We start from the raw sequence: 21,043 nt of genomic DNA on the forward strand, positions 1-21,043 counted from the left end.
TTTGGTGTAGGGACTGTCCTATGTTTGTACAGCACCTAGCACGATAGGGCCCCTATGGCATGCTCCTGTCATAATTACAATAACAGGACCATCCCCCTAAAAACACGATATTCTGCAAAAAAAAGATGTCAACTCCAGCTCTTCCGCTCACACATGTCCACTTGTGCTTCCCAAGAAAAGCAGCGGGCTCTCAAATGTTTGTAATGAGTTCCCCTGTTAGTTGGTTCTGTGGAATTTTGCATGATGTGGCTGATTCTCATGGTGGGCTCATTGAGAATGTGATCTCCAAACCACTTTCGTTTCTGGCTGGCGCAGTGCATACTCTGAGTTGCCAGGTTGGACCCCAAAGGGTCTCCAAACTGACGCTCTCATTACATGAGGCCTACTCTGAAGGGGTGAACCTCAGCTGGCTCTGCCCAGAGGAGCACTACAGGCCTAAGACACATATTGTCCCATTGTTTGCTGCACGCTCCTTCCTCCACTAAGAAATAGGAGATTCCAAAAGTCTGCCCCAATTTCTTCACTGCCCTGACCCCAAAGATTCTGAAATCCCTTGGGGCCAACCTTGTACTTTATATATTTAAATTAGGGCTGTCGATTAAATTGCAGTTAACTCATGCAAGTAACTAAAAAAAATTAACTGTGATTAAAAAAATGAATCGCCATTATTCGCACTGTTAAACAACAGAATACCAATTGAAATGTATTAAATATTTTTGGATTTTTTCTACATTTTCAAATATATTAATTTCTGTTACAACACAGAATACAAAGTGTACAGTGCTCACTTTATATAATAGGCGCCAATTCTGTGGGTGCTCCGGAGCTGGAGCATCCATGGAGAAAAATTAGTGGGTGCTCTGCACCCACTGGCAGCCAAGCTCCCCGCCCTGCCCCACCTCACCTGCTCCTCCACCTCCTCCCCTGAGCGTGCCACGTCCCCGCTCCTCTGCCTACCTCCCAGCGCTTGCCGCCGCCAAACAGCTGTAGCAAGCTCCGGGAGGGAGGGGGAGGAGTGGGAACATGGTACGCACAGGGGAGGAGGCAGGGAAGAGGCGGGGCCGGGGTGGGGATTTGGGGAAGGAGTTGGAATAGGGGCAGGGAGCGGGTGGAGTTGGGGTGGGGACTTTGGGGAAGGGATTGGAATGGGGATGGAAGGGGGAGGGGCAGGGGTGGAGTTGGGGCGGGGCCAGGGGCAGAGTGGGGTTGAGCACCAGTAGAAGTCTATGCTTTATATTACTTTTGATTAAGAATATTTGTACTGTAAAAAATATAAACAAAAGAAATAGTATTTTTCAATTCACCTCATACAAGTATTGTAGTGCAATCTCTTTATCGTGAAAGTGTAACTTACAAATGTACATTTTTGTTACATTACTGCACTCAAAAATAAAACAATGTAAAACTTTAGAGCCTACAAGTCCACTCAGTCCTACTTCTTGTTCAGCCAATCGCTAAGACAAACAAGTTTGTTTACATTGATGGGAGATACTGCTGCCTGCTTCTTATTTACAATGTCACCTGAAAGTGAGAACAGGCATTTGCATGGCACTTTTGTAGCCAGTGTTGCAAGGTATTTACGTGCCAGATATGCAAAGCATTCGTATGCCCCTTCATGCTTTGGCCACCATTCCAGAGGACATGCTTCCATGCTGATGATGCTTGTTAAAAAAAGTGTGTTAATTAAATTTGTGACGGAACTCCTTGGGGGAGAATTGTGTGTTTCCTGCTCTGTTTTACCTGCATTCTGCCATATATTTAATGTTACAGCAGTGTCGGATGATGACCCAGCACCTGTTCATTTTAAGAACACTTTCACAGCAGATTTGACAAAACGCAAAGAAGATTTCTAAGGATACATACAGCACTCGACTTAAGGTTTAAGAATCTGAATCTCCAAAGAATCTGAGGGGGACAAGGTGTGGCGCATGCTTTCAGATATCTTAAAGGAGCAACACTCTGATTCGGAAACTACAGAACCCAAACCATCAAAAAAGAAAACCAGCCTTCTGCTGGTGACATCTGACTCAGATGATGAAAGTGAACATGTGCCAGTCTGCTCTGCTTTGGATTGTTTTCGAGCAGAACCCGTTATCAGCATGGACGTATGTCTTCTGGAACATTGGTTGAAGCATGAAGGGACACATGAATCTTTAGCGCATCTGGCACATAAATATCTTGTGATGCTGGCTACAACAGTGCCTTGAGAACACCTGTTCTCACTTTCAGGTGACATTGTAAACAAGACGTGAGCAGCATTATCTCCTGCAAATTGTAACCAAACTTGTTTGTCTGAGCGATTGGCTGAAGTAGGACTGAGTGGACTTGTAGGTTCTAAAGTTTTACATTGTTTTATTTGTGAATGCAGTTATTTTTTGTACATAATTCTACATTTGCAAGTTCAACTTTCATTATAAAGAGATTGCACTACAGTACTTGTATTAGGTGAATTGAAATATACTATTTCTTTTGTTTTTAGAGTGCAAATATTTGTAATAAAAATAAATATAAAGTGAGCACTGTACACTTTGTATTCTGTGTTGTAATTGAAATCAATATATTTGAAAATGTAGAAAATATCAAAAAATAAAATGCAAATAAATTTAAATAAATGGTATTCTATTATTGTTGAACAGTGCCATTAATCGCGATTAATTTTTTTAATCGCTTGACAGCCCTAATTTAAATAGGTGGATTTAACGCTGGGGAAAGCTGCTGCATTAACACAGGAGAGGTACAGCATGGGCAGGGACAGGGCAAGGTTCCTTGCCCAGTCTGACAATCTGCCCCAGCCAGAATCAGCCCCTCCAGAACCAGAGGGGAGCTCTGTCTCCACGGCCCACTTGTACCTCAGCTTATCTGCCAAGGGCTGTGTGTGTGTCAGAGTGAGTGTGTCTGCCAGAGCTGGTGTGTGAGTGGCTGTTGGTGTTTTGTGAGTGGGTTGGTGTCCGTGGATGTTTTGGGATATGCGTGAGTGTCTGTGTCTGGGCATGGCAGGTTTCACTAGCTGCAGGAACTTTTTAGGCCAACTGAAGAGCAATTTTTCTGCATCTGTAGCAGGTTGCACTCAGAGGCCAGCAGGCCTAGTGGGCAGGCCATGTCTCATGAGTCCTTCCACCCCCAGAGACCTGTGCCCCGGAAGCAGTCAGCCCCAGGTCTGGCTTCTAGGCAGGGGAGCCACAGGGCTCCATACGCTGCCCCCGCCCCAAGCACCGGCTCTGCACTCCCACTGGCTTGCACACCTCCGCCTAGGAGCTGGACCTGCTGCTGGCTGCTTCCAGAGCGCAGCACGGTCCGGGGTGCCAGGATAGGCGGGAAGCCTGCCTCTGCTCCCCGGCTGTGCCACTGACCGGAAGCTGCTGGAGGTAAGTCCGCGCCCCAGCCCCCCACAACCCAGAACTCCTTCCTGCACCCAAACTCCCTCATCCCCAGCCCAGAACCCTGACCCCCTCCCATACCCCAATGCCCTCCCACACCCTGAACCTCTCATTCCTGGTCCCACCCTGCAGCCCTCACCCCCCCCCGCACCCCAACCCTCTGTGTCCCCCTTCGAGCACATCGGCCACTGGGGCTTGCCCAGTCAGGCCCCTTCCTTCCCTAGGCCCCTGCAAAGCCCATCAATCTCCCCAACTCCCACCCCCTCTCAGCCTCCTCCTCTTCCTTCCGTGCTGACACACGCCCCACCCTACCCCGCACCCCAACCGGCTGTGGGGAGCCCGCGGGGCAGGGCCATCCTTAGGCATAGGCAACATAGGCAGCTGAATAGGGCACCTGAAAATTTGGGGCACCACTGGGTCTTAGTGTCCACCCATCCAGCTCCTATCCCTGTTCTGACCCTTCCTGCAAGCTCAGAGTCTTCCTCGGGAGGGGATCTAGTAGTTAACAGTGAAAAAGCCTCCAGCCTGCCAGACCGATTAACACAACATTGAAACTGTTAAAGAGCCATTCAATGGGTAATGAAACCATTTAACAGGCATTTGCCAAACCCCAGGTATATACTGTCAGTTTCTGAATTTACTGACAAAAACAGTTGTGCATTACTGTAATATTTACTCAGAACATATCAGTCTACAGGACCTTAGTTTAAAATTTGCTTTAAAAATGTTTTATTAGTGTGTTGGTGAAGATTATAAAATCACATCTCTAAAAAATCCTTGCACAGATTTTTAGATGCACAGTCATCTTTAGCCTTAAATGCTTGGATCTGCAGACATACCGTTTTTTAAAATAAATCCTTCAAAAGACCATCCTTATCTAAAATACACACTTGAATTACTATAGTAAAAAAACTTGCTTCCAAAGTCTTCCTGTCCTTTCTGTCCATCCCTTTCCGCCCCACCCCCCAGCTGAAGAGGTCCCTTTCCTTCCAGATAGCTGGACAAAGAGTTTCCCTTTCTTTACTTCTATCTGATGAACTAGTTTTAAGAGAACCCTCCAGCAAAATCAGTACCTTCATAAGATATAAAACCCTTTGTTATGCCTAAAATCTCTGGAAACATTTTTCAAAGTAGGTGAAATTTCATAAAGACGTCTACTGTTATGGAGAGCACCCGGGGTAAATTAGCGTTCCCTCTTTCCACAAGCAGTGAACGTTGTCATGAACCTTTTTAAACCTCTGTGACGGATTAATTTAAAATAATGTCTTTTGGTTCAGTGAGTTAAATAGGTAGTAATCTGGAATGATTCCCTCATGAAGGCTTAAGCCTACATGTAAAATACAAAATCAGCTCAGAAATAGGGATGAGGAAGATGTAAGAGAGAGGCGAGCGGCGGCCTGGACGCCACAGTGTTTAATGTCCTGTTCAGCCGGGAGCTGACTCCCCCTTCCGAGGAAGGTTTTGCAAATAAATGTCTGACAAAGGTCAGGGCAGAGCAAAAACCCCGTGGCCGGCATTTTTTATTCCCAAGTTCAGTGCTTTTACTTGGGTCCCTTCTGCCGGAGGGAGCGGGTCGGGGGTCTGAGCGGTGACTCTCCGCCACCGGCAGCGCCGGGCGCCTTGTGAGCCTTTGCAGCCCCGTCCCACGCCGGGCTGCGGGTCCGGGCCGCCCTCGGGCCCCGCTAATACTGCGCGGGGCCCCAGGCCGGCCCGGCGGCCTCCCTGGGCGCGCAGCTCCCCGCCGCCCCTTCGGCTGCAGGCCCCAGGCCCGTCGCCCGGGGCGGGAGCTTTGCCACTCGCTCCGGTGGGAGCAGGATCGGGCCCTCAGGCAGCAGCCGGCCGGGCAGCGCCGCGCTCCGACCCCCGGCTCCGGCGCTGCGCGGAGGTACAGAAACACGCCCCCTCTCCCCCGCCGCCGCCGCGGAGATGGTTCGCGTCGCGCTCCCCCCCGCCCCCACGAGAGGCGATGGTACATTCCGCGGGCACAGCCCTCCGTCCCGACGTCCGTTGGCGGCCGGGGCAGGAGCGGCGGCGAGCCGAGCGCGTGCGGGTGCCGCGCGCCCAGACCCCCCCCCCCAGCTGCCGCGGGCCCTGCCCGGGGGCATGACTCTGTTCGGCAGCGAGGACGGGTGCTGGAGGTGTAAGTACGGCCCGCGCCCCTGCCCGCGCCTGCGCCGGATGCGGCCCGTTCCCCTCACAAGGTGGCCCAGGCGGGACGCGGCCGCGGCCGCCTCCGTCTCCTGCGCTGCCCCGCCTGGCGCCGGCTCGGCCGCGGGGGCTGAAGGGAGCGGCCCGGGCCGGGGCCGGGGCCGGGTTTGGGGGAGCCCGGGGCTTCTGACGCAGCGTGGCCGGGCTGCCCACGGGCCTGCGTGGCGGCGAGCGCGGAGGGGCGGGCGGCAGGCAGCCAGGCCGGGCGGGCGGGCGGGGCGCCCCGCTTCCCCCTCCCGTGCGGGCTCCCCCCAAGTCTCTGGGTGTGGAAGGTGGCGGCTGGGCCCTGAGGAGGTGAGAGGAGCCGCGGGTAGCCCCCTGGGCCTCTGGTGGGCTCTGCTTTACCTCCCTGCAGCAGGAAAGCGTCCATAGGCGCGGTGGGTCGAGCTTCCTGGGAGCGTAGAGTCGGCCTGAGCTGAGGAAACCCACCCTCGGCGCTGGTCCCGTCTTTGGGCTCAAAAGGAGCCTTTGCTGCCGTTCATCTGGGGCCCTGCCGGCCTGTCTGGGGCAGCCGCAGTAGGCGCCGTGGCCCCTTCGCCTCCAGGCATGTCCTTAGCGGTTGACGTCCCCGGGGCAAAATGCCCCCAAAGGAACCGGAGGAAACGCCGTCGGAGATGGAGACCCCAAGAAAGGAGGTGCTGGAAGGAACTGGGAAATTAAGGAGCAACGAGTCCCCAGGACGGGGTGGTATCCCCAAGAGTTCTGGAGGAATAAAGTGGCTGAACTGCTGATAAAATGGGCCATCTCTTATGAATACCAGTTACTGGACTGGAGGACTGACGGGAAGAAAATGTACCTGGAAGTAAAAGGTGGGGCGATTTTGGGAATTGCAAAGCAGTGAGCCTCACTTCTGTAACTGGTTGAAATAATAATTAAAATAGAATGGTAAAGCACCTAAATTAACATGCTCTGATAGGGATAAATCTGCATGGCTTCCGCAAAGGAATAGCGTGCCTCTGCAACCTATTCAACAAAAAGGAGAACAGCTGACATGGTTTATTTGGAGTTTCAAAAAGCTTTTGACAAAGTCCTTCGTGACAGGCTACTAAGGAAACTGGAGTCTGAAATAAAGAATTGGCATGGATCAAAAACTGGCTAAGTGACAGAAAAATGATGAACAGGAATATTTTTAACCTGGCAAAAGGTTAACAAGGTTGTGTACTATGACCACAGTTTTTAATATATTTATCAATGGAAAAGGAGGTGAGGTAGCAAAATTTTGCAGGTGACACAGGACCATTTAGGTTAGTTAAGACTAGAGAAGACCATGAGGAACTTCAGAGGAACCCAGTTAAGCTAGGTGAATGGGCAGCATGGTGGGAGGTGATATTCCATGTTGAGAAGTGCAAAGCAATGCACACAGGAAGAAATAATTTGAACTACTCTTATACCTTATTTTGTTCTAAATTAACTGTAACGACTCAAGAAAAAGGTCCTGGATGTCACTCAGTGAAAGTTGGCAACAAAAGTCAAAAAACCAAAATGTTAGGGTGCTTAAAGAACTGAGTGGGTAATAATAAAAATATTATAATGCCAATTTATAAATCAGTGGTCTGGCTTCAACGGCAATACAGTATTCAGTTCTGGCCACTTAATCGCCAGAAGGATATAGCAATAATTGATGGATTTCAAAGATGGGTGACAAAAATAATTGGTGAGGGAAGACGTCTGTGTGTGGCAAGATTGAAGAGATGGGGTCTGTTTAGTTTAGGGAGGGGCTGTGAGGAAGTATACAAAACATAGAAGAATACAAAATAATGAGTGGTCTAGAGAAGGGAGATTGGGAACTCCTGTTCACCTTCTCTCAGATTACTAGAACAAAGGGATGGTCAAATTGGAAGACTGCAAATGTAAAACTGTAAAAAGGAAATTCATTATACAAAGCATAATTTGGCTGTGGAACTCACTGCCACAATATATTGATGAAGCCAAGGGTCCTAAGACAGAATGGACATTTATATTGATAACGAGGACATCTACAGCTTCTTCAGAAAGGATATTAACACCAATATTTTTAGATGGAATGTGGACACTCCTTCAGGGCACAAGCCAAGTATGAAAGGATTTTGGGAAGACTCTTCCTCTAGGGACAGGTTATTCCATTATTGTCCACTAGGGGGTTTCTTGCACATCCTTCTGAAGCATGTGATGCTGGCCACTGTCAGCAGAATGAGCATTGTAGTGTGTGCGGTTTTGTTGATGAAATCTGACTTTCGTTGACAAAAGTCTAGTGTAGACAGGGCCTTAGTGTTACTAATGTGCCTTCATGGAAGCGTTACTCTGAAATCCCAAATCACTCCTATTGTCCACCCCAGTGCCAGCAGAAGTCACACCAAAGAGTACTTGGTTTCTCCACTGGTCGACTGTTATGTTGGTGAGATTTTGTGTGTGTGTGTGTGTTATGGACACTTCCCCACTGTGAACGAAATGCAGTGAGTAGCATCAGCGGTTTGGTCTCCACCAAGCTGTGCTGCAGTTCAAATAGGCAACGATCGTTTTTGGAAGTCCTGGACAACTAGAGCATTATCTGGTTGACAGGGTATATATAGTAAAAGCTGTACTATCCTTTAAAAAAGGAAGCGGGACTGATCCTGGCAATTCCTGCCCTGGAAGTCTAATTTTTAACCTTAGTAAAATAATAGAACAAATATTAAAAGCAAAAAGAAAGCACTAATTCTTTGGAGGATAAAGGCACTATGAGCAATAATGAGAACAGGTTTAAAAAGACGAGTTCTAGCCAAAAAAATCTTGCTCATGCTTTTCGACAAAATTAGATATATTTAGAGGTTAGTAAAGTATTTACCACAGTGACTCATGAAAATCATACCCTTAAAATAGATTCAGATTGGCTTTGATATGGACATTACATGGGCTAAAAATTATTAAACCCTAACCAAAGGGCACTGAAAAGGAGGAGTTGAAATTGCAGGTGGAGAGGTGGGGATCCAAGTGGATAGGGGTTGGAAGAAGGTAAACCTCATGTTAGTTAAATGTGCCAGAGTCTGCCAGTCAATGGGATAGAGTGAGTTGCTATTCAACATAAAGAGTGGTTGAATCTGGCCTTAAATTTGCAGATGACACTAAATTGGGATAGTTGCCGACAGAGAGAGGATAGAAATAATACTGGTGAATTGAAAGAAACTGGAAATATGGGCAGAAAATAAAATGAGATTCCTCTTGGAATAAAATGCACAGTGGTTTGGGGACAATATAATCCGATTTACAGATTTTCAAGGGAAGAGTGAAACCTGGAGGGCCGTGATGCTGAAAGAGACTGACAGATGACAGTAGAGGGCAAATTAGACACGAATGTGAAGTGTGATGTGGCAACAATGCTCTTTTGGACAGAGGCATCACATCGCGGACAAGGAATGAATAGTCCCGATCTGCATGACGCACCTGGAATAGTGTGTTTAGTTCTGGACACCTCGTTCCCAGAAGAGAGAGTGAAACTGGAAGGGATTCAGAGAAGAGCAGCAGAATGATGAGACAGACTGGTCGTAAAAGAGCTGAATATATAGCATGGCTAAGGTGGGGACATGACAACAGCCTGCAAATATGGAGCCTGTAAACACCAAGAAGGAGGAAGAATTATTGGCTGGTACAAAGCGGCGCAGTTAGGAGCAGTGGGTTGGAGTGATAACGGTGTAGTGCAGCTTTCATATTGCTGGAAGGAACCTGTTGCTTGGGGGACAATTCAAACTAGATGGGACAAAGCCCTGGAGGATAGACTCTAGGGGACAATCCTGCCATGGCAGGGAAAGGAGCTAGATGACCCAGGAAATGGCCTGAACCAAACACTCCAAACCTTGGATCCAGATCCCTGTTTTCACATCTGGCCCTTCCTCTCTCATGTGCTGAGCCTAGGGCATGAAACTTTGGCTGTGAATCTCGTATTTTGGGCCATCCATGTTTCTTATTATTCTAAATAGACAAGGTAGAGGGGCCATGACTTGCCAAAGGTGACAAAGATCAGAGAATAGAACCTAATTCTCCTGATCCCAATCCAGTGCTCTACCCATTAGACCACACTGCCTGCCAGCATGACCTTGCTGGAGTGAGAGTCTGGGAGCAGCAGCACTGCAAGGCAGTGGCAATGTGAAAGGTCTCCCAAGTATGCAAGCACATGAGTGGGGGTATCTTTGCATGGTTTCCTTCCCCCACCCCATTCCTTCTTAGCCGTGGCAGGCCCTCTCTGCTGAGTCTGTTGTGGCTGAGGGATCTGTTGTTTGTCTGGGAACACCTATCAGCATTTCATGAATACTAATTCAGCTGGTACTTAGGCTCCAGGGATTACTGCAAACAAGAGGAGACCGTGTTCATTGCACAGGTGATGATGTGCAGACGTGTAACAGGTGCAAATGGGGGCCATGGAGAGAGTAGGGACTGTCGGAGCAGCCCAGACCCCTCCAAGGCACTGGCAGCTAGCATACTAGTGGAGTCCTAAAGGTTACTAAAGACTCCCTGTCGAGATAAAGAACTGGCAACTACAGGAAGCACATCTGCTTGGTTGGGGCCCTGCCTGGAATTCCACAGCTCTCTATGTCCTATCTCAGCACATACTGGGTGTTGTGTGGGCCCGTCTTAGCTGTTCCTGAATCCTGCTCTGGATCTCTGCAAGGCATTACACATGGACTCTGCAGCGGGACAGAGTAATGGTGGAGCCAGCATGATCTGCAGTTGCATGGTGTACCGTCACTACTCTTTGGATGCAGCAGCAAAGATACTCAGGTGATGAGTGCAGTCGATACCAAGATAGATTTCCAGTCAGGGTGCTGGGATGTGCAAATGTGGATGGAAAGCAGGAGCTGCGCTGATGGGAATGGTGAGCTCTTAGTCTGGGCTTTTGCTCCTACTGCATGTAACCCCCGTAGGTCTGTATGCGCAAAGCGTGCCCATGGTGAGGCTCTGTCACTCATTTTCTCCATCGTTGGAAGGCAGAGGAGATTTCACTTCCATGCATTTTCCTGCCAGCTCTAAGCCTCTGCACCCCTGATACTGAGCTCTGAGACTCCCCAGCACTGACTGGGGCTGGCACATGGGGTAGGTGGACAGTGATGGTCCATGACAGCTTTGACTGTGATGGTGGGATCAGTGGGTAATGGTCTTGCTTGAAAGGTTGTTGCATCCTCCCCAAGCTGCATAGGACCCTAGTGCCCCCTTTGGCAGGACCATCACTATAGGGGCTTTCCTTCTACTGGGCTGGAAGACATTAGTGTCCCACACTGAAAGGCACTAGGTATCAGCCATCTGTGACATCCAGCTGAGTGACATCTTGCCAGACTGGCTTGGCCTTGTATTCTTCTGCAAATCTTGTTTCCAGACAGTCTTCTGCACCCAGTCAGCACAGTTCACACTCAGCTGTAGGCACACCAGGCAGCGACACTGGATGCAGACAGGGTTAGTGCACCGTGTTCTCCACCTGGATTGACCCGTGCAGTTCTTAAGCCAGGTCAAAACATTCTCTGTCCTGATCCAGCCCAACTTCACTGAACCTGGGCTCAAGCTCTGTGAGGTTGGGGCCACATTATTATTGGTACTGCAGCAGCATCTAGAATCTCCAGCCGAGATCTGGTCCCCATTGTGCTGGCCTCTGTGCATATACGAACAAAGAGACTGTCCCTGCCCCAAAGAGCTTACAGGCTAAATAGACGGAGGAGGGGAAGCAGCTTGCTGAAGGTCACACAGTAGGTCAGTGGTGGAGGCCTCCTAAGTCTCACACTAATGCCTTATCTACTGATCCATGCTGTTACTAATATGAGGGTTGAATCCATGACCCTGAGATTGAGTTTCATGCTCACCCAGTGAAGCCACCAAGCAAGGATGGCATCAGTCGCAGGAAATCATTTGCTGCCCTGGCAGTGGGCCCAGCAGCACTGCTTCTAGAGGAGCAGCTAGGGATGGGCGCCTCCCCTATGTTCATTCACTAGGAGCAAAGAGAAGAGCCTGGGCAGGATTCCTGTGCCCACCTGGAATGGACTTTGGATACAGCTCCTGCTGTGAGAAGAACCAGAACTGGATGTCAGTGGGCTACAAGGCCAAGCTCAGCCCCTCACATGGCTGTTTGCCTGCAGCAATAGAGGAACCTGAACTGTGGTGCTGGGACTATGTAACTTCTGCCATTGGAAGCTGGGAATCACCATCTGCTGATAGTGTCTGCAGAGAGGCTGCCTCACATAGGAGTCTCCTAAGGTGCCCCAGTCTGTTGAAAGCCCTTCTAAAGCAGGCCACCAGTCTGGGCCATGTCTGGCAGCAGCCAGGGTACCTCCTGGGGTAAGAAGAAAGGACTGAAATGAAGCTCTCAAACAGAGTAAGTGCAAAGAAAGTGCATTTGTGCCAATGGGAACATATGGCCCTCGAGTACACTGAGATTGAGACGTGAGTAATTGATTCCCCAGGGGCAACATTTCTGATGGTCAGATTGCCTTGTCTTTTGCTGTTCACCCACCAGGCTTTTTATAAATCCTTTGGAGACTCCAGAAACACAGCAGCTGGAAGCCCAGTGTGCTAAAGTTTAGCAACCTGCTAACTCTCGCTCCCCCTAGCTGTGTCAGTGACCATGCTGTACATGCTGGTGCCTCTACCCTGGGAGGTTACAGAGACAACACCAGCAGGGGGCACTGGCTCAGCCAGACTGCAGACCAGTCATAGCTTGCCCTAGCTGCACCCCCTGCTCTGAAGCAGAGGTGAAGGAGCGGGCAGCTCCTTAGAGGGTAAATACTTTACCATCGTAGCAAGGCTTTCATGTGGCTAACAGCACCCCGGCCTGGAGATGGCTTAATAACAAACAGTCCTCAAAGTCCCAGACTAGAGTCCATCAACACAACACAAAGCTTCTGCTCTGACATCTTCAGCCAGGCTTGGAGCTCTTCTTTTGTCCCAATCTGCTCTGCACCAAGCAGCCACCCCTGGCCAGAACTCCGCCTGCTTCAATTCTCCCTCTCTTTGGCCTACAGTGGTCAACAGGCAAAGCCCCTCTGCTGCTCTCCTGACCACTGTTGGTTAGTCCCCTTCAGGACCTCCTGCCCTTACTTCCCCAGCAGCTCCCTGACTCTATTGGGTGAGAGAGATCAATGGGTAACTAGCCTTCCCTGCTGCTGTCGCCCTCTTTATAAGACCCAGGTTCCTACCCTTAAGCCCAGGGGGAAACTGGGCTGCCTCTTTGGTCAAGAGACCTTCAAAGAAGCCCAGCACCCTGCATGAAGAAGTGCTGGTTTGTCGGTGAGTAGGACTCAGGTGGCAGCTTGGTGACAGGTAGGGTAACCATACGTCCCATTTTGGCGGGACAGTCCCTTTTTTAAGCCCTGTCCCAGCGGTCCTGACTTTTTTGGCAAAAGTGGGCATTTGTCCTGTTTGCTCTTGTCAGCTTGATCAGTTGGCCAGAGCAAACCGAACAAATGCCCACTTTTTAAAAAAAAGTTGGGGTGCGGAGGAATGTGCCGGGGTAAGCAGCGTTGCCAGCCCTGCACGGGGGGGAGGCAGGGCTCAGGTGAAGGCATGCTGGTCTTGGGCAGGGGGAAGGCAGGGCTCGGGCCAGTAGTGATGCCACCCCCAGCCTTGCCCAAACAGCGATGCCAGCCCTGCATGGGGGGCTCACCCGAGTGGCTCAAGCTAGCCCTGTACTTGCGGGGAGGTGGGGGGGTGGAAGGCTTGTGCTAGACCCACAGTGTCCCTTTTTCCCTTTGGGAAATATGATCACCCTTGACAGGGGGCGCTGTGACTAGCTTTTTGATGAGACCCAAAAGCAAGGTCCTGACCACTTGTGGTCATCAAATATCTCCTGCCACTGGGATGTGAGTGATGTTACTCTGGCCAAACTCTACTGTGGATAATCTCATTCTGCCTCCTCCAGCCCCCTGTCGTTGCAATTGGCTGTCAGTTTCCTCTTCACATCATGTCCTTACTGCTTGTGTAGTTATACAGCACCTAGCACCACGGGGTCCAGTTCCTGGACTGGGGTTCCTAGTTACTACCATAATATACAGACTACCTCTAATAATAGTGCTGTTGTGCTCTCCTAGGGTCTCTCCCAGGCCATTTGCATCTCTGTCCAGGAACCTGTCCCCTTACAGTACCCCAGGCCTGACCAAGAGGCCCTGTCTGTACATAGTCCATCAGCCATGTTTTGTCACTGGGTTAAAGCCCTGCTCATTCAGAATGTCATCAGGCGTCCTAGGAGGTTGTGGCAGTCGTTGGAGAATCTGGAAAGGAGGTTGCTTAGGTGGTGTAGGTTAATGGTGGTTATGGTGCCTTTGCACCTTCAGCATGTGGAAGTATTGTGTGTGGAGTGTTGCATAATGGTTGCAACCGATGACTAGGAGTTAGGACTCCCGCATTCAACTCATGGCTCTGATGCTAGTTTCCTTTTAGGCTAATGTGTTCAAAAGTGGCCTCTGATTTTGGGTGCTTAATATGAGCCTGGTTTTCTGACAGTTCAGGCACCCCGAGCTCCAGTTGAAGTCATGGGTACTGAGCGTCCCCGGCATCTCTGACAGTTGGCTCACCTGATCTCAAGTCAGGCACCAAAAACTCTTCCCTTCCCTAGTCAGAAGCTGTTTTTCAAAATGTGGCCTCTAATATCTCTGTGCCTTGGATCCCGTCAGTAAAATAGGGATCATGACACTGACTGACCTGCTGCGGGGGGATGAGGGAGTCACTGTGAAGTTCTTGGAAGTGTAACGTGTGAGAGCCGCCCTGGAGGTCATTCATTCGGTCCCTATAATCACTCCTCTGGTTCTTGCTGCTTGTGGTTCACATTCAGAAAGGAGTGGGGTGGGGGGCCTTGAAGGCACCCGAGTCCCATTGAAATCAGTGGAAGTTAGGCGCCTAGGTGATTCCTGAGAGCCAATGGGTGTTGGCTGCTAGCTCCCTGAGGTGTTTTTGGAAACCCCACCCTACGGAAATATGCAGCTGTTTCTTCTCATATTCCCCTTCCTTTCTGTTGACCGTTTCATCCCCTCTCCTAGCCCTGTCTCACTCCCCTGCTGTCTCTTCCCCTAGATTTGGACATGGCCAGAGAACCCAAGCCGAGCCGAGCCAGGCCTGGACAGAAGCGGCAGCATGGCGGCACCCTGTACCAGTGAGTCTGCGTGGCACATTGTGTTCTGGTGGGCGTGGGGGTGTTGTGCTAAGTGGTGCTTGCTTTTGGGCCTGGGGATTATCCTCAGTAGTGTTGGGAGAGCGTCAGAGTGTCTCTCGTGGGACAAGACCTCTGCCCGATGGTCTCTCTTCTCCTGCCAGCACTCCTCCCCATATCCCATCTTCTTCTGCTCTTCACTCAGCCAGACCCTGCTCCCTCCCTTGAGCTCCAGGTTCTCCTTCCATAGCCCAGAAGGCCCCCTGGCAGGGCATTTAACTCTGTCTGTCTGCTGGGCTCTGGATGATGTCTCTAGTCGCACCACAGGTGACTCCCAGAATGCATTGCGTCCCACTGGGGGGCTGGAAGGGGTGGGGTGGCAGGTGTACCAGCTGAGATGGGGAGATCTGCTGACCTGCTGAAACGCCATGATGGCACGAGGCCTGCTGTCACAGTCACTCAGACTCATGTTTTCACACCTCAGATAAAGTGTCCTAATTACCCATGATCCTCTACTACACCCACAGTATCAGCCTTGCTCTCTAGTGGCCGGGGAGCTGAGTGACAGAGATTCTCTGTGAGCTCACAGGGGAGCTGGTGCTTTGGGCACCTTCATGTCCCAGTTGGGGCAGATTCCTTGCGCCGCTCTCCCTGGGGGCGGTCAGGGGGCAGATTCCTTGTGCCGCTTTCCCGGGGGGTGGGGCAGGGGCGGTTTCCTCGCACCCCTCTCCATGGCTGTCAGAAGGCTGTGTCTCAATGGAAATTAGAAGCTCTAAAGGTTAATCTGCTTTAGAAATATTACGCTGAAATTCACCATCCCAGCCTTGCAAATGATTTTCTGGAGATATTGGTCCCTCTGAGGAAACTGCAGGGAATTGAACTGAGGAACACAGGTGTTGCCAGACTTGCTCAGACCCAGAGTCATAAGAATGGCCATACTGGGTCAGATCAAAGGTCCATCTAGCCCAGTATCCTGTCTTCTGACAGTGGCCAATGCCAGGTGCCCCAGAGGGAATGAACAGAACAGGTCATCATCAAGTGATCCATCTCTCATTGCCCATTCCCAGCTTCTGGCAAACAGAGGCTAGGGACACCATCCCTGCCCATCCTGGCTAATAGCCATCAATGGACCTGTCCTCCATGAACTTACCTAGATTTTTTTTTTTTTTAAACTCTGTAATAGTCTTGGCCTTCACAACATCCTAGGGCAAAACGTTCCACAGGTTGACTGTGTGTTGTGTGAAAAAAATACTTCCTTTTGTTTGTTTTAAATCTGCTGCCTATTAATGTCATTTGGTGACCTCCTAGTTCTTGTGTTATAAGGAGTAAATAACACTTCCTTATTTACTTTCTCCACACTAGTCTTGATTTTATATTTATATTACCTTGCAGCCTAAAGTTGGCCTCCAGGACCTCTCTCCTGTCCTTCCCTATGTCATTGATATCTACATGTACCACGACCACTGGCTCTTCCCCAGCACTATACATAAGTCTGTCTAGATATCTCGAGAGATCTGCAGCTTTCGCACCTGCCATCTAGTTCAATACCCTGCCTCCCAAGGTGGCCAGCACCATATGGTGGAAATCATAGCAAAGCATCTACCTTTCCCTCCCATGTCGTTAGGCCTTTTGCTGAAGGGGTAACTCCTACTGCAGCACCAAATTGACTGTAACAATTACTCCCTCATGGGAGAGCAGAGGGCCCGACACCAAGAGCCTGGCTCGACTCCCCTGCAAGGAGACAGGCAAGTTGGGCAGCCACTGACTTTGCCGATTAAATTGCAACAAGTCAGCACTCTCCCTAAGGAGCAGAGCTGGGATCCAGGGAATGTAGCGTGTGGAGCAGGAGGGACATTGCCAGCTGGCCAGAGCTCTGTCTTGCTAATTGTTCTGTCAGTTGCCATGGGGATGGTGCCGCAGCCTGCTGGGATGAAGGCAAGGAGGGGGACCTCCCTGGCCACATGAGATCCATTGCTGCTGCTTGCCCCCCATCCGCAGCTTATTGCTCAGCAGGCTGCATCTGGGTCACCCCACTTTGAGGAGCTCACAACATGGCTCACAACATCCTGCTCACAACATGGCTCATTTATAGTGCAATACAGTGGCAGGTAACGCTCAGCAGTGCCTTGTACAGATGAGGAAACTGAGTCAGAGAGGGGCCAAGGGACTTGGCCAAGAGCACAAGTCAAGTCAGTGGCAGAGCCAAGGGTAGAATCCAGGTCCCCAGGCTCATGCCCCATCCAGTGGCTCATACTGGCTCCATATGCTGCATTTCAGTGGGGCAAGTTGTGTGGTTGAGTGTTTGGGACCCAGGTCTAGGTGCTGGCTCTGCTGCTGTGTAACTGTGGCTGAGTAATTGCCTCTGTTTCCTCTCCCACCTATGCAGAGCTTGTCTCTGCAGATGGCAAGCTCTTTGGAGCCAGGCCTCTCTCTCATTGAGTTTGTACAGTACCTAGCGTGATGGGGCCCCAATCTGGCACCGGGCCTCTAGATGCCATTATTATTCAGTACGTGAATCCTATCGCTGGCTACAGTAATGCACAGAGCACCCCAGTTTGTATGGAAGGACACTCCAAACCTTGCAGTTCTCCTGACATAGCCACTAGCCTGTGCATGTTACCTCTCTGCAGCTCTTAGGGAGCCTGCAGAAACATCCGGCCTTTTAGGGGCCTACGCACACTGCCTACACTTCCAGGCCTCTCACTGATTCATTATTATATATCGAGAGTTGCCAAGGATGCTTGCCACCGTACCTACAAGGAGACACAGGCCTGCCCCTGGGGCTCCCTAGCTAAGTCAGGCAGACAGTATAGTTTGCCTGTTGTGCACGTTGTGAAGCATGTGATTGTCTTACTTCCCTCTGGGGGTTAATGCTGTTGACAGCATGAAGCTGAATGAAGCAAAATACTCTGCGCAGGGGGAATCACTGTTGCATTAACCAGGAATCGAACCCAGGCCTCCCACATGGCAGACTTCTACTGCTGAGCCAACAATGCTGAGAAGCTCCCACTGCTCCCACCTCGCCCAGCCATTCTTTCTCTTGTGTAGTACCAGTCTGTTTGCAGCTTTTCACATCAGTCTGTTTGCAGCTTTTCATGTCAGTCCACTACCATGTGGGTGTCCGTTTCAGTAGCAGAGGGAGTTGGGGGTGTTGGAGCAGATGGGGGAGAAAGAATGGCCAGGAGAGGTGCTGAGCCAGTGAGACTGGAGTAATGCAGCTCTAGCATGCTCCTGGTTTGAGAGGGTCTCTCCCCTGCCCCCTCCATTTCAGGAGTGTGAGTGACTGCAATCAGTCCAGTGCCACTGAAATGACATCCGCAAAGTGATGGGGAATTTTAGCATGCAGAGCTATTCCAAATTGCAGTGGTAATCACCACTCCATACATCACTCCCCTATGTGTCAGGCAAGGAATGCACTACCAAATCCCCAGTGCTCCCTGCAAAATGCCCCATGTTTCTGGTTGCTGTTTTTATGAGCTAAAGCAGTGGTTCTCAAACTTTTGTCCTGGTGACCCTTTCACATAGCAGGCCTCTAATTTGACCCCCCCTTATAAATTAAAAACACTTTTTAATATATTTAACACCATTATAAATGCTAGAGGCAAAGCTGGGTTTGGGGTTGACAGCTCACGACCCACTGAGGGGTTTGAGAAGCCCTGAGCTAAAGGAATAATCACCCACAACCTCACCCTCTGCCCTGAGTCTCACGTTTTCTCTTTCTTTCTTCGGGTTCCTTGCCCACTTCTCCCTTTTGACAGGCCTTGTTGTGTCTGTCAGAATTACAGATTTACAAACCCGTTATCCAGCTGAAATCCTCTTTAGATGCTGTCGCAAAATGCAGCCACCTTTTGTTCCTGCACTTTTAAAAAATTAAAATAGGGTGGAAAAAAATCAGCGCAGGCCTTGGCTGGGAGTCAAACCCAGGCCTCTTGCAGGACAGGTGAGAATTCTACCACTGCCGGAGCGGGCTGACCGCAACCCCAGGGCTTAGCCGTGAGGATTTGTGTGTCCACAATTTTTGTCCAGCTCAGCTGCAGTGATGCTGCCATTCCAGCAGCAGGGCTAGGAGCTGGGTTCTTTGTGCGGGGAGGGAGAAAACGTATCATTCCATTTAAAGTATCCTGTTTTGCTTGTGCTTGTTCATTCTCAAGGACACAGGCTGCTTGGGAAGTGGCTCATGGTACAGCGAGCCCTGTAAGAAATGGCCTGGAGGGGTGCCTGAGGAGAGGCAGTTACTTGCGGGTTCTGCCCTGTTTTACTGCCGTTTGACAAAGCAGCGTTGGGATTACAAAGAGCTCCATTTTCTGGGGAGCAGATTAGAGGGGGTGGAGTTCTTTCTTTCTTTCTTTCTTTCTTTATTTTTTACAAAAATGATTTGGCTGCTGTTGCTTTACTGAGTGGCTGGTCTGGGAGGACTAAGCAGGGGCAACAAGGTGGGTTTTCTGTACACTTCAAGCTTGTGCTATCTCCAGCCAGCTGTGATCTAATCACGCAGCAAATGGAATTGCTGCCAGGCTCTGGCATGGGAAGCTACATTGTTATCTTTGCTGCCAGGCTTGTGTTTCAGCATGGTGCTGCAAGGGGCCTGCCCAGCTTTCCTGGCCAGTGTGGTAGAATCATAGAACCACAGGGTTAGAAGGGACCCCAAGGATCATGTAATCTAACCCTCTGTCAAGATGCAGGATTTGTTGTGTCCAAACCATCCTTTTGAAAACCTCCAGTGAAGGAGCTTCCACAACCTCCTTAGGCATCTGTTCCATTGGCCTACTGCTCTTACAGATACAAATTTTTTCCTGAGATTCAATCTAAATCTGCTGTGCTGTAGTTTGAACCCATTGACTCTCGTCCTGCCCTCTGGGGCAAGAGAGTACAATGTTTCTCCATCTTTTTATGGCAGCCTTTCCAGTATTTGAAGACTACTATCATGTCCTCCCTCAATCTCCTCTTTTCCAAACTAAACATACCCTGTTCCTTCAGTCTTTGCTCATAGGACTTGCATTCCTTCTCTTTGAACATGTTTGTCGCTTACCTCTGGATCCTTTTCAGTTTCTCCACATCCTTTCTATACATTGGTGACCAAAACTAAACACAGCACTCCAGCTGAGGCCTAACCAGTGCTGAATAGTGTGGTACTATCATCTCCCATGCTATGCCTCTGTTAATGCAACCTAAAATTGCATTTGCTTTTTTTGCCACCACAACTTCCAGATGTTTCTCAGCAGTGCTGTTGCCAAGCCAATTATTCTCCCTTTCTGTATTTGTGCATTTGGTTTTTCTTCCCTAAGTGTAGCACCTTACATTTGTCTTTGTTGAATTTCATGTTGTTGTCTATAGCCCAGTTCTCCAGTTTATCAAGATCTCTCTGAATTTTGTTTTATCCTCCAAAGTGTTGGCAATACTACCCACAGCTCTGTGTCATCTGCACGTTTGATCAGTATGCTCTCTATTCCCACATCCTGGTCATTTAATACAGATGTTAAACAACACCGAACCCAGAACAGATCCCTGTGGAACCCCACTTGAGACCTCCCTCCACCTGACATCATTCCATTAATAGTTACTCTTTGTTTGCAGTAGCTCACGAAAGCTTATGCTCTAATAAATTGGTTAGTCTCTAAGGTGCCACAAGTCCTCCTTTTCTTTTTGCGAATACAGACTAACACGGCTGCTACTCTGAAACCTCTCTTTAACCAATTATGTATCCACTTAATGTGAGTTCTGCTAAACCCGCATTTCTCCAGCTAACTTATCAGAATGTCATGTGGGACTGTGTCAAAAGCCTTGCTGAAGTCCAGGTATATTATGTCCACCGCATTCCTCCTATCCACCAAACCAGTTACCCTGTCAAAGAAGGAAATCCATGCTGGTTTGGCATGATTTGTTCTTGGTAAATCTGTGCTGGCTGCTAGTGATCACCCCTTCGTCCCTCCGCTATTGGCAAATGGAATGCTTTATACATTGCTCTAGTAGCTTCATAGGTATCGAGGTCAGACTGACTGGTCTATAGTTCCCTAGCTCCTCCTTTTGCCCCTTTTTAAAGTTGGGCACCACGTTAGCCCTTCTCCAGTCTTCCGGGACCTCTCCTGTCATCCAAGAATTTGCAAATATTTTTGCCAGTGGCTCCGAGATTTCTTTAGCTAATTCTTTCAGTACCCTCGGGAGAATAGCATCAGGCCCTGCTGACTTGAATTCATTCAGATTGGTCAGAAGATGTCTGATGTGTTCTTTACTTATCACTTGGTGAGGGATCTCTTGATGATTACCTGTTCTGTTCGTTCCCTCTGGGGCACCAGGCATTGGCCACTGTCAGAAGACATGATACTGGGCTAGATGGACCTTTGGTCTGACCCAGTATGGACTTTCTTATGTTCATATGTTGTTG

At 49.7% G+C, this 21,043-nt stretch overlaps 1 protein-coding gene across 1 annotated transcript in view; it reads left to right on the top strand.

The window, feature by feature from the left end:
- Positions 1 to 5,355: 5,355 nt before the first annotated feature.
- LOC311528879 (uncharacterized protein) overlaps positions 5,356 to 21,043 on the top strand; it is a 53,701-nt gene continuing 38,013 nt past the window's right edge. Inside the window, exons 1-2 of the mRNA XM_084644350.1 lie at positions 5,356 to 5,517; positions 14,586 to 14,664. Of these exons, the coding sequence (XP_084500476.1) occupies positions 5,481 to 5,517; positions 14,586 to 14,664 (116 nt within the window). The 5' untranslated portion in view covers positions 5,356 to 5,480. The remainder of the gene's footprint in view (positions 5,518 to 14,585; positions 14,665 to 21,043) is intronic.

This window comes from Lepidochelys olivacea, assembly GCF_965140295.1.
Source record: "Lepidochelys olivacea isolate rLepOli2 genome assembly, chromosome: 12".
Lineage (NCBI taxonomy): Eukaryota > Metazoa > Chordata > Testudines > Cheloniidae > Lepidochelys > Lepidochelys olivacea.